We start from the raw sequence: 13,003 nt of genomic DNA, 5'->3' as shown, positions 1-13,003 counted from the left end.
CTTTCTCTACATTCTAGGAGAACCAAGTCCCACTTCAGGGACACTAAAGAACACTGGATTCCTATCTTACTTTCTCTGCTCCTTCAACTCAGTTCTAACTTTCCCCACCAATGCCTAGGTCTGTACCTGCTGGGCTCTGTGGCTTTCTCAGATCAACAAAGAGCTGGCTTCTTCTGGACCGTAGGAAGCCTGGAAGCAAACTGTTCAGAAGATAGATTTGAGATCTTTGGCTCGGTGAGGACAGAGACATTGAGAACTAAGTAGGAGGAGAGCTCCAGCAGAGTGAGCTGGCTGGGAGTCACTCTCCTTGTCCAGGGAACTCTGTACCTAAAGCAGACAGCAGCTGCCTCACAGTTTTCCCAGACAAAATTCAGGATCTGTGTCTCTGAATGGAGAGGATGAAGAGGCAGCTACTGACAATCACCTCTAGGGAGGCAGGTTCTGACACCAAAGCAGAGCAATTAGCCCCAACAGGTGGCACTGAGGACAGACTTGGAAGCTGAAGTCTCTAGCCCTGAAGGTGAAATCTCAGCTGAAATTGATCCAGCTGTTTAAAACACCAGCCCACCCATAGCACTTTCACAGACGTCACCTAAATTAACACAAGAAATGGGGGTGGGTGTCAAAAACAAATACCCTGAAAACCGTTAGAATCCAAACAGGCACCAATTGAGACCTATGGTATCTAGAAGCCTCCATCACTCTGCCACCAGCAAGTGCCTCCGCCCCAACAGGACAAGCAAAGGCAAACAGTGGCAGTCTTTGGCGAGGCTGGGCCAGGAATCACAGGCCTGCCATATGTCCAAACCTCTGTCCCTTCTTCTATCCCATTCTGAGCCCAAGAAGAGCTCCAATGTATGTATTGTTCCTGAGCCTTAGACACTGAAAGGTAAGAAAGCTCTGCTTTCCTCAGCAGAAAAAATTCCCAAGGAAGCATAGGTCCTCCTGGGTCTGAAAAGGTGTGTTCTTGTCCACTGGATCTTCTACATCTGATTATTATGGTGGTAGGGAACGCCTCCCTCTGTCCTGTTTATTATTGAATTCTTCTTGGTAGTAGATGAACTAGGGTTCTCAAATAATTGCTGTTAGTTGCACATGGCAAAGACCACTACACAGCTCAACAAGACTCATGTCATATCCACATTCTGAAGAGAATAAGCTGGAAGATGGGAAGAAATAGTCAACAGGACAGAGTGCTGGCTACCAGAGTGCTCAGGCTCCTTCCTCACACCTGGGAGATGCTGTTGGCCAGGCGGAAAGACATTTTCTTTGCTTTCTCATTCTCCTGAAAGAAAAAAAAAGTATCATTGGAATTAGCACAGCTAAATGTACAATCTGGTGACAGGAAAAGGCTAAATGTCAAGATGAACATTCTCCAGGGTCAACATGGTTTTATTCTACACCAGCAAAAGCAACAACAAAACTCACCAAAGTCATTGTGTTATATGCTAATAGTATCTTAAAGAATTGGGATGGGCTGATCCAACCTTGGCACATAGGAGGCAGTCTATGTATCATAGAATTTAATAGCACTAAACTGATGTTTCTGACCAAATAGCTAAGGACCAGGCAAGCAGGGACAAAAGCATTGGGGTCATGATCTGCTGCTTTCCCCAAAAACATTAGCAGGAATATGGGCTGGAAATGGAGCAACTAGGATTCAAACAGGTACTCCAACATGGTACACTGGCATTGTAAGCCCTGGCTTACCTTTCTGTGCCACAGCACCAGCCTCAGTAACACATTTCAAAAAATCCTCCTTTTCTCCCTTAAACCTAAGTAGACAACAGACACTAGCACCAAGTGCTTCTCTTACGGGCATGAACATCCCAGCGCAATAACACCAGCACCCACCTACAGTCAGGGCACCTCTTCGTTCTGCTGATTTGCAGGGTACTATAGGCCTCTCGGGGTGGTAACTGTGCCCCTCAATAGTAACTAGAGTTAAGGGGCCCTGAGCTGTCCTGACTTGCCTCATACTCTAGGGCTTAGGAATGAGGGTTCATCAGCACTGCTCTCTCTCATGCTACCTGAGGGGCTTCACTTCTGGGTCACATGTGCTGCTCAGGTGTCCTCCCACCTGCCCAGTCCCCTGTCTGCCCACCTTTACCATGTGTCGTCGCCGCCTCTTGGGCTGGGTGCCCTCCTGCATGCAAGGGGGCCATGCAAAGCCCTGGGGAGTGGAACATCCACTCTCACTCGACACCTCCTCCGAGTCAGAATCCTCCTGGCGTGGCTGAGCGAACCGTTTCTCTGGGTAGATTTCCTTCAGCCAGCCCTCAAAGAACACCTCCAGGCAGCGGCCGGCCTCTGCCACCTCTGAATCGGGCTGATGGGACAGGAGAACAGAAGGTCTGGCCTGGTCCCACCAGCCCCTCTCCTCCAGCTCCCTCACATGCTATTCTGACAGCAAAAGACCTGGCTGGCCCATCCTGCCCTTTCATCCTGGGATGTCTGCAGCCAGGTATTTTATCCCAGGGCTCAGAGTAATCAGTTTGGCAGCAGCTCCTAGGGTGACCTCAGAAGGCAGCTCAAGATGGCCAGTCACCAGCACCTCCATATTGCTGCTCTTAGTCCAAGCCAAATTTCAGGCATGGGAGCAAACTTTTAAATACATGTCACAGTACGCCCAGCAGTCTGCTCCCAGGTCCTCATGGTGGCCCAGCATCAAAACTGACCCACCCACCGCTACCCAGCCACACTAGCCTTAGGGTCACTGGAGATGAGCAGGAGAGAAATGGACAAGACATACATAATTGAACTTGGCACAGTTCCAGAACATGAGACGCACGTCGGACACCACTTCCTCTGGGGTGGTATAGTGAGCGGGGTCCTTCTTTTGCAGCTTCCTCCGGATGATGGATAGGTCCATGGGCCTCTTGATAATTTGGTAGTAATGCCGGGCCTTGTGGAAGGCAGAGAGGGAGGCAAAAGTTTCCCTCAGAATTGGAGGGAGGAGAGATGGACAGTGAGTCAGAATGTAAGTGAAAGAAAAACAGGAGAAAGATGAGGAGCAGCAGGAAGAAAAGCACAGAGAAAGAAGGCAAAGAGAAACAGAGAAGCAGGACTGTATCCCAGGTCAGTTGTTACATCTGGTGTAGCCACAGCTGTGGAGGGGAGGCTGGCTGGAGTGGTCATGGCGCCCAGGGTTCCCTGGATGGCCCACAGTTAACGCCGTCATGACAGCCAGTGGCCATGTTCTGAGCCCAGGGAGGCAGAGGGAGGCCTTCCTTACCAGAGGGCTGACGGGTTCATGGAAGGGCAGGCTGAGGCTGTTGCAGCACAGGGATAGGATCAGCTTCTCGCACTTCTGTGGAAATCAGAATTGGCAGAAAGTATAGGTCAGTCTCCCAGGCTAGAGGGAAACTACTGAGAGAAGGAAAAATCACACAAACCCCCACGGGCCAAATTGTCAGATATGGCCCCCGAGAAAGGTCCTCAGAGACCTCTCCTCCCCGCTGAAAGCCCCCTGCCCCTATGGGCACAGCCGCAGCCACCCTGGGAAGGGAACTTTGCTCCCCTCACACACCTCCCTACCTTCTGGTCATATATGCTCAGGCCAGGAGGTGCCCGCATTCCAGGCTGGCTGTAGCGGGCATTCTCACAGTCATACTCCATCTCTGGCTGGCTCAGGCTGCGGCACAAGGTACAAACCCACTCTCCCCTGTGCGGGCAGGGGAAGCTGTGTTAGGCCTCAATACGGTACCCAAGAGCACCCTTCCCTGTCCCTCAGCCCTGAGACAAAGGCATGGCGATAGCACAGGAAACAGGGTCCCCAGCTAACATTAGAAACTCGGGATTTAGTGAACCCAGAATGATAGGAGTTAGGAAGGGGCTGGGGCAGGAATATTAGGACAAATGTATATGAGGGAAGAAGCTGAGAACAGAGGAAGCAAAGTCAGACAAGTATCTACGCCTGTGTGCAGAAGACACAGTGTAGTAGGGCCCTTTAACTGACACGTTACAATTCATGTATACCCACAAGAGGGGAGTGAGCCCATTCTGGGAGCTCTGTGGGTCCGGCCAGGAGTCGTCACCTCTGGAAAATAACCCTGCCAGCAGCTGGTGACCCAAACTGGGCAATACTCACCCTGGGAAGCTGAGCAAAGCTGGCACATGGCAGGAGAGGTGATATACTTTGGGGCAGCGGTCACAGCACAGCAACTCCCCCCCATTGAGGCACACAGCACAGAAGTCTTCATTTTCGATTGGGACTGGGGGTCCCTTCTTGGCTCCAGAGGCTCGAGGGATGAGTCTATGTTCTTCAGGAGATGTGCCCTCCACCTCTGGTGGCCGCTGCCCAGTCAAAGAAGTGACAGTGACCTTTCTGCCCCCCAGGCCTACAGTTTGGATGGCATTAGGCAGGCTGTCCTGGCTGACCTGGGGGCAGAAGGGCATCTGAGAGGCAGAACACAGCAGAGAAAGAAGGCACTGAAAGAGGCAAGGTGGGAGTTGAAAGGCCCTGAGCACCTACTCTGAGAGCTCCTAATTGCATGGACAGCTTCCTCCTAATGTGCACCTCACAGGCCCCTGGCAGTAAGGGATAAAGTCTGGCCATGCTACAGCCCCCCTCAAGAGGTCCAGGCTCGCCCCACAGCAGAATCCCAGAAAAGAGAGAGGCTACTGGACTGGGGAAGTGGCACCTTAATGGACATGCTGGAGGACTCGGTGCCACATTCAATAACCAGCAGGAAGCTCCCATCCTGATCACTCTTCTGTGGCTTCAGCTTGAACACAGGCATCTCTCCTGAGGAGGCAGCACAGATCTTGAGTCGCTCCAGCCTCACATAAGGAATCTTGGGCTCACTGTGGAAGGCTCTGTGGCAAGAGACACACCCCTGAATCTCCATGGGGGCCTCCTTTGGCCCCACCCTCTGTAAGTCAGGCTCACCCCTGGCCCCCATTCAAGATCTCCTCAATCCAGCCCTCTGCAGGCCCACATTCTGCCCTGCTGCCAGGCCCTGCCTGGCCGGGCCCAATCAGCCACTTGAGGCCCTTTGAGGCAGCCTCCGGGCAAAGAACAGAGCTCCCTAAAGAAACAGGCCTGCACCCAGGGCTCATACCTCACAGAGCAGGAGCCAGGACATCCTCCCACCCCTCCCTGGGCATTCCACTGAAGAGCCTCAGGATTTTGGAAGACAGCTTGAGGCTGACATCTGTTTCTCATTAAGTCATCCAGCATGCTTACTTCCCATGCCTCAGAGGACCTAAAGTTGGGGGCAGCAGAGCGAGGCTGGCTCAGGGTCTCTGTGTTACCTGATGCTCTGGTTCTTTTTTGTATCCAGTTCTAGGGCTCCTTGTTCAAAATTCTCAAATTCTAAGGCAAATAAACAAATAAATATTCATAACATGCATTTGTGATGACACGCCCTGTCACACACACCTTCCACTAGCATGTGCTGTCTATACTTCAGGCCACAAATTCTTACCTACATTGTAGTCGTTCGTCATGGTAATATTCCTAGCATGGATCTCCTTCCTGAGAGAGGGGAAATGCCTCCTGCTTTTAAAAAGGTGAGCACGGATAACACTCAGGCTGCCTACAGGCAAGTGCAGCATCAGGCGCTGTGGGGCCAGCTTCTCACCCTCACCATCAGCACACAGATCATCACTCCCAGCACACTGGCGCCACCTGCTTGAGAATCCTCCAGTCCAGGCTTTGCCTGTTTAGCCAAGTGCTCAGGTAACAGCACTGCCTGAGCCTATTCACAGGCCCCTCGCAGCAAGGACAAGGGCTAGCTAAGCTACCGTCCCACTTGGAGGCTCAGGAAAGGCCTCACAGCCAGCATCTTGGCAGCAATCAAGAGAAAGCAGAGTCTTTTAACATTGAAATGCCGTGGATGAGAGTTAATTATACAGGACTGCGTATAGGAAGGATCAATCATTTTTTTGTCTTCTAGTGTGAAAAAAATAGGAAAAAATCTATTTCTTTAGTTTATAATTATTAGATGTATAGTAAATAAACTGGTCATTACAAATTAAAGACACATCACACAATGAATTGAACAAGTCTCAAATGGATACTAGGTAGCTGCCTTCCAAGCTCCCAATCAGACCAGAGAGAGAAACCTTAGTATACTCCTACTTGAGAAGGGGCAAAAATAATACAGAAAAAAAGAAAGAAAGAAAAGAGCCAGTCTCCAGTGGTCTAAACTCCCTTTGCAATGAGGAGCAACACAACTTGTTAAGTAGAAGGAAAATTCTTGCTATCACACAAGAGGTTATCAAAGGATTTCCCTGCAGTAATCTGTGCCCCTTAGCCTATGAAGTAGGTAAGATTAGCTCCACTCACAGAGAAAAACAGATCAGGGATTTTAGGTATCTTGCCCAGGATCAAATATAAACAAAGCTGTTTTTCAAGGTTAGATCTATCTGGCTCTAAGACACACACACTCTTCTCCATGAAATAATAACCCCTCCAATGGCAAGTCTGCCATGTTCTTCTCCCTGTAACATTCCCCCAGGGCTAGCTCTCTTAGAACAATCTGCATTTCCCCTGCCCCAACTTTAACCCACACCCCCCCCCCCCCAGGACTTCCTACTTAGGTAAGGTCACGAAGGAGCCACCCAGCAACAATGAGTGAACAGGTGTCAGAGCCTGACTTGTGAAGAAGAGACTGGAACTTAGCCTCCAGAGGAACAGTATTCTCTGAGGCCTGGAGCCTGTCTGCTGGCCCCTATCTCGCCTGCAAGTGATGAGTCTGACTGCTTAAGCCTATGGGCCACACGAAAGGCAGGCTGTTGGTGTCGGTCTCACCTTTTGGGTTCCGGTACTGCTGCAAAGCCGTGGATGTGTTGGTCGCTGGGGTTGGGAGAGGTTTCTTCACAGACAGGTTAATTGGCTCTTCCAGTTCTGAGGAAATAGCCAAGTCCTTAAGAGCCAGTCCAGAAGGCAGAGGGCCTTGTCCCGCTAAGTCAGTGAAGCTGGTAGAATCCTCACTCTCGATCTTTCAAAGGTAAAACAACAAGAAGAATCAAAGTCAGTCATTTTTGCCATAAGCAATCTTAGAGTGGTTAGGCTAAGGCCAGGATTCAGCCTTCAATGGCCAGCCTTTCACCCAGTGACAAGCAGGGGAAGTTGAATGGCATTCCCCAAGACTTACCTTACACAGGGCATTCACTAGGGAGCTGTCAGCCCCATCCCCCGGACACAGGCTCCCTGCTGGTCGACCAGAGCCAGGACTGGAGCTGGAGCTGGACCCAGTTTCTGGCTGCTTTTCAGGCATTGGAGGCACGCTCTGCAGAGGACGGCTGGCCAAACTGGACACAGCCTGCATGTGTCCAGACATCAGCCTGGAACCGGTCTGAGAGTGATCACTTCTGAGGCTTGCAGTGGCCTGGGGGGACTCACTCATTGGGTTAGGCATGGACTGGAAAGTGCCACGCACAAGGCTGGGCACAGTCTGTAGGTGACTGGTTGTCAGGCCCGGCATGGCATGGTTCTGAACACTCATCAGACTTGGCACAGAATGAGGGGTGCCACTCAGCAGGCTTGGTATTGCCTGGGGAGGTGCAGTGGTGAGGCTGCTCCCAGCCTTGATCTGTGATGGCTCCACAGTCCTTGCCAGCCTGGTAGATGACACCTCCATCTCCAGAGTGTTGGAGAAGCCCATGATGCTGACTGAGGTGGAATGCTGCAGGAGTACAAACAGCATGAAATCAGATGGCAGCTGGGAAAGGTGGGTGGCGGGGAGAAAGGAGACCCTGCCCACAAGAGTCCAGAAGTTTTGAAGCAGTTGGAAAGTCCTATTTCCATTCCTTACACCAAGGAGGCTGTTAGGCTCTGACACAGAACAGGAGGCACAGGCCAAAGATGTGGAAGGGCGGGGTGTGTGTGTAAATGGGCTGGGAGAGGCACTGTGATCTGACCTGAAGGATGTATGTGTATACACACCAGCCACACACACCCCGACTCCCAGTTGTGTACTAAGGGTCAAAATCAGACTACCCTCTAATTTCATGTTCATCTCTTAATATACTGTTAGTAGCTTCCCTTCCGTTTAAGGAGACCTATAGAATACTTTATGCTACAGAAAAATGCTAAGGGGTTAAAGACTCACATTCTTACCTGCTTCAAGACCTTTTGACTCAGGGAGTCCCAATCAGTCTTAGGGAATCTAGGTCAACTCCAGGGCATTTTGAAAGGCTTATTCATACCAATTCCAAGCACCTGAAGCATTTGATGCAGGCTCTAACTGAGGCATCTGAAAGTATGTTCTAGCCTAGTGTACAGGCACAAAGGCACTCCAAGTCTGAAGCAGTGAACTTCAGAGCTGTCGCATTTTAATATGATTCCAATCACTGGAGGAGATAATTCTCTCCTCACCTAACTACTTATCACATAAAAGACTGGTTGATAAAGGGTGATAGAGACAATAAAGATATAGATTTCTGCATTGAAATGACCGATTTTCAGAAAAAAGAAACAGACCTAAGAGCCAGCATTAAGCCATCTCATTTGAGCACCAATTCAAGTCCTGGTTGCTTCCACTTCCAATCCAGTTTCCTGCTAATGTGCCTAGGAAAGCAGAAGAAGGCCCAAGACCTGGGCCCTGTGTCCACATGAGAGAACTGGATAAAGCTCCTGGCTGCTGACTTCAGCCTGGGGCAAACTCAGTCACCGTGGCCATTTTAGGGAGTGAACCAATGGAGGGGAGACCTCTCTCTGTCTTTCTATAACTCTGCCTTTCAAACACATAAAATAAATCTTTAAGGAAAAAGAAACAGATTTGGTGGAGGGGAGTGGGTAATTGGTTCTAAACAGAATCTTCAGGAATGCTTAAACTTAATAACTCTGCCCTTCTTTTTAAAAGGCAGTAACAATTTGGTATCTCTGAAAATCAAATGGAAAAAATAGAGAGCAAGCACCTCTAAGCTTCTAACATCCCTACCAATTGGCCATTCTTTTCCCCATGTATGAGGTCTTCAAATTTCCATAGTAAAAGGCACACTTCAAACCAGTACATAGTGAAGGTGCATCACGGCAAAGAGAAACTGTCCTCAGCTCAGTGGACATCGCACTTTGTTACCAAGTCCAGTACGTTACTTCTTCCCAGGAGGAAGCCTTCAGGTGAGCACCCTTCTTCCCATACCTAAGCTCCAACCACTCTCCCCTTAAACATTTCTCTGATAGACCCACCAGATTCCTCTCTCTATTGAAGGTCTATCCTGTCTTTCTGTCTCCCCAGACAACAACAGAAGCCTCTCAGTGGAAAATTACTTTAAAAATGCAAATATAATGGCATTGCTCCTTTCCATAAAACCATGCAGAGCACTCCATTCATTTTAGGAGAACTGTAAAAATGCTTTACAAGGATTGCCAGGCTACCAGTGACCTGACCCCCAGCCCCAATTGTAGCCTCAACTCATACAACAACCCTTTTTCTCTGAATTCCAGTCACTCAGCTCCTGAACCACGCCAAGCCCTCCCGCCACCCAGAACCCCCAGTTCTTGAGACTATTTCCTGTGTGTGGAACATTCTCCCCCTCTACCCCCCACTCCACTTAGCCTCCAGGACTCAGCTCAACTGCAATTTTCTGCGACAAAGCCTTCTTTCATTCTCTGGCCACACTAGGGTCTTCCCCTTGATGCTTTCATAATGCCTTGTACTTGTTCTTTTAGTCTCACACAGCACAATTTCTGATATCCTTTGGTTAATTTGCTTCTTTCCATACTAAAATGTGAATTCCCCTAGGGCATGGATTTTGTCTATTTTGTCTATGCAAGAGCAGTGCCTGAATGAATGAATTAATGAGCTACTTAAAATTTCAAAATAACAATATGTGACTGCTTATTCCACAAATCTTAAACCAAATGAACAACAGTTTAGTTCTACTAAAAGCTGAGTCCATGAGTCTCTCTGAAGTAGCGGTTATTTTTATATAACTAAAATATATGGAGAATACATTATAGGCAAAGCAATTTGCTAAATGTTTTACATATACTAATTTCATTTAATCCTCACAATAACCATAAAAGGGCTGTTGTGAAGGTTAAAAGGAATAATCCATGTAAACATTTAGAACACTGGCTGGAATCTTGCAAGTACTCAATCCCAGCTTCTACTGCTGCTGTCAAGGTCACTGATATTTTGTTGTGGCTCCTATTTTATACTTGAGGGGGAAAAGTGAAGCTGAGAAAGGCATATGGTTTGTTATTCTAATATAAAACAGGATCTTGCAAATTTACATTTGCCTTCACTTGTGCCTGTATGACTAACTGTATTAGTACAAAAATAGAACTGGGTTTTGCAGGTTGACCTTGTACTCAGTAAGCTTGATAAACTCACTCCAAAAATTTATTGTGGATTTTCTGTGCACGTAGCCATGTAATCTGTGACTTCTTGCTTTCCTTACTCTTGTTCTTCTTGTTTCACTTCTCTAAGACTTTTAAATGAGGCTGAACAGAAACAGTGATGGCAGCAGGGTCTCATTTCTGTTTTCAAAGGCCCCTTTCAATGTTCCACTACAAAGTATACTGAATATAGACTTTCTGTGAAGTTAGAATTTAGTTCTATGGTGCCAAGGTCACCTTCAGCTCTGCCCTGTGTGTCTCTGTCCTTGTTCCCTGGGTTTACCCTTCACCATCTCTCATTCTCTGTTCTACAATTTCTTGACCCTTCCCTCATCTTCCTCTTTACCTCACATCTTCTCATTCTCTCTTCCTATTTTTCCTTCCTTCTTACCTGTCTGCTCACCCTTTTCCTTATTAACTACTTTAGTCAAGCTTACACTTTCTATTCTTAATTCCCTATTTTAAAAGCAGATGACTTAAATACCTCTTATTTATTTCTCCAGAGAAAGGTTTGCTTTTAATATTTTCCTTAGCAGTTCAATAGTCTTCAATTAAAAAAAAAAGGCTTTAATTTTCTCTCTAGTCTATGCTCCAAAATAAGAAAGACTGAAGAAAAGGAGGGGTGATAAAAATGCTCAATCCAAGTTGGGTAAATGGAGCATGCAGTTCAGTTTGAGGGACTGAGTCTAGAAATAAATGGTCATGGCAAACATGTCCAGAAAGCATCCCCAGGCATTCCCCTTGCTCTCCTGGTTGTATGATGCCATAGCTTCTTAAAATTCTACAGTAAGTTCCATATCTATGTATGAGAATAACAATGACTGCATTCCCTTTCACAATATATAATAGTCTAATCCTATGAGCCAGATTCTTTCGTCTTTTCTCTGTTGAATGTGTACATTTAATGCAATTCTGATGCTCATTTCATGTACACATAGATGTCTCTTGGTACAATCCTTGCTCTAACACTTCAAGATTCATCTGAGCCTACCCAAATAACAACATTTGGCACTGTATATCACAGTTCGGGCACCAAATAAAATCTCAATGGGTGAAACTTCCCAGATAAGCAGGAATGATCACATTTGTGGGATAGAAACTTTCATAACTTGGTTAATTTTTGCATATCATGAGATAGGTATAAATATCACAAGAAAGGAGAAGGACATGCAAACTGTGTTGTTGAAACGCTGTACCTTTTGGTTTTTAATAAATTGATTGACTAATTTGTTTATGAGAGAGAGCACACTAACTCTAACCCACTGGTTCACTCCCCAATTTCCCACAACGGCACAGGGATGGACTGAGGCCAAAACTGGTGTCAGAAATTCAATCCAGGCAGGGACCCTGCTACTTGAGCTGTCACTGCTGCTTGTGTTAGCAAAGAGGCTGCGCTCAGGAGGCAGAGTCTGGCACTCTGACATGGGATGTGGGATTCCAAATTTAGCAGGTATTTGGGGGAATAACCTCTAGGCCAAACACTCACTCCTGCCATGGTTTAATCTAAGATAAGCAGCATGAAACGGCTCCCGTAACACTCAGAAGACAGGATAAAGTCAGAAACACAGTGTAAACCAGATCACACTGGACTGATCTCTTTCGTCTTCACATCTACAGTGAAGTCAATGCTATCAGGGGTGTGGCAGTGCAGGTGGAAGCAGCAGGAATCAGAAACCGCCACAGGAGATGGGATTCAAGAGTTTTCCTTCCTTGCTTACTTCCTTTTTCTTTCCCTTTTTCCTTTCCTCCCTTCCTCATTTTTTAAAATTTTTCTTCCTTCCTTTTTCTTTTTTCTTTCTTTTGCCTCACTCCAGCATTTCTGTGGGATATACATAAACATAACAGGATTTACTGATCAAATCTGTTGTCTGTAATTATCCTAGCTACCTCATTTGTGGCTCTGCAGTGAAGCGCTACAAAACATTAAACTACTGAAAACATAGCATTTCTTTAATGTACAGGAAAAAAAAAAACAGAGAACAGTCTCTATCATATTTGTTGTCAGGGCTACAAAATAAGTTAGGAGCAGGCTAACCTTAAGCGTAGCAGGTAAGATGCCCACATCCCACATTAGAATGCTTGATTCAATCCCTGGCTTTGGCTCCTAACTTCAGCTTCCCACCCATGCAGCTCTTCTGGGAAGCAAGGGTGATGGCTCAAGCAACTAGGTTCCTGACACCCTCGTGCGAATACCGGATTGCATTTCCAGCCTTGCTCTTATCAGGCCTGTTACTGTTGCAGGTATGTTGGGGAATAAACCGATGAATGAGAGTGCCTGCTGAAACTCTCTCTCTCCCTCTCTTTCTCTCATTTTGAGTCTCTCTCTAAAATACATTTTGTTTTAAAGGTGAGTGGGATCAAGGGTAGTTCCAACTCTTAGGGCAAGGAAAGCAAGCTAAGACTCTAAGAACTGGAAATAAGGAAAGGACTTCTGGAGACCTGCTAAAATTGGAGAAGGACCTGGAACTTGGCCACAGTGGCTGACATCTGGTACCTCACATACAGAAGGAGTTCATCTGCCAAGGATGCTGCTGCCGCCCCTGCTGTCCAGCACCAGCACTGCTCAGAGGTCACAAGGGAGCAGACCGGAGTGTGCTTCTAGCTCTAAGGTCTGTATCCAGGGATCACTGACCCTTCCAAGTTATCAACTATGCAACTGATGCACGGACTTCACCTTCATGTATAAAACCTTCAGATTTTATGAAGGAG

General features: G+C 47.3%; 1 protein-coding gene across 3 annotated transcripts in view; it reads right to left on the bottom strand.

Moving 5' to 3' along the window:
• Nucleotides 1–1,101: 1,101 nt before the first annotated feature.
• Nucleotides 1,102–13,003, bottom strand: part of TRIM66 (tripartite motif containing 66) — a 31,718-nt gene continuing 19,816 nt past the window's right edge. The window contains exons 10-19 of one of the 3 annotated variants that reach the window (XM_040988971.1): nucleotides 7,104–7,634; nucleotides 6,758–6,947; nucleotides 5,257–5,317; nucleotides 4,644–4,818; nucleotides 4,091–4,380; nucleotides 3,538–3,664; nucleotides 3,236–3,310; nucleotides 2,753–2,905; nucleotides 2,111–2,329; nucleotides 1,102–1,285 (exon numbers count right to left, since the gene is read on the bottom strand). In XM_040988971.1, coding sequence (XP_040844905.1) covers nucleotides 1,226–1,285; nucleotides 2,111–2,329; nucleotides 2,753–2,905; nucleotides 3,236–3,310; nucleotides 3,538–3,664; nucleotides 4,091–4,380; nucleotides 4,644–4,818; nucleotides 5,257–5,317; nucleotides 6,758–6,947; nucleotides 7,104–7,634 — 1,881 coding nt within the window. In that variant the 3' untranslated portion in view covers nucleotides 1,102–1,225. Of the gene's footprint in view, nucleotides 1,286–2,110; nucleotides 2,330–2,752; nucleotides 2,906–3,235; nucleotides 3,311–3,537; nucleotides 3,665–4,090; nucleotides 4,381–4,643; nucleotides 4,819–5,256; nucleotides 5,318–6,757; nucleotides 6,948–7,099; nucleotides 7,635–13,003 lie in introns of all 3 variants that reach the window. The other 2 variants (XM_040988973.1, XM_040988972.1) reach the window with 2 other exon arrangements.

The sequence above is a fragment of the Ochotona curzoniae genome, unplaced genomic scaffold (assembly GCF_017591425.1).
Source record: "Ochotona curzoniae isolate NIBS_2020 unplaced genomic scaffold, NIBS_Ocur_1.0 contig_517, whole genome shotgun sequence".
NCBI classification, from domain to species: Eukaryota; Metazoa; Chordata; class Mammalia; order Lagomorpha; family Ochotonidae; genus Ochotona; species Ochotona curzoniae.
This window is presented reverse-complemented; position numbering and strand designations above follow the sequence as displayed.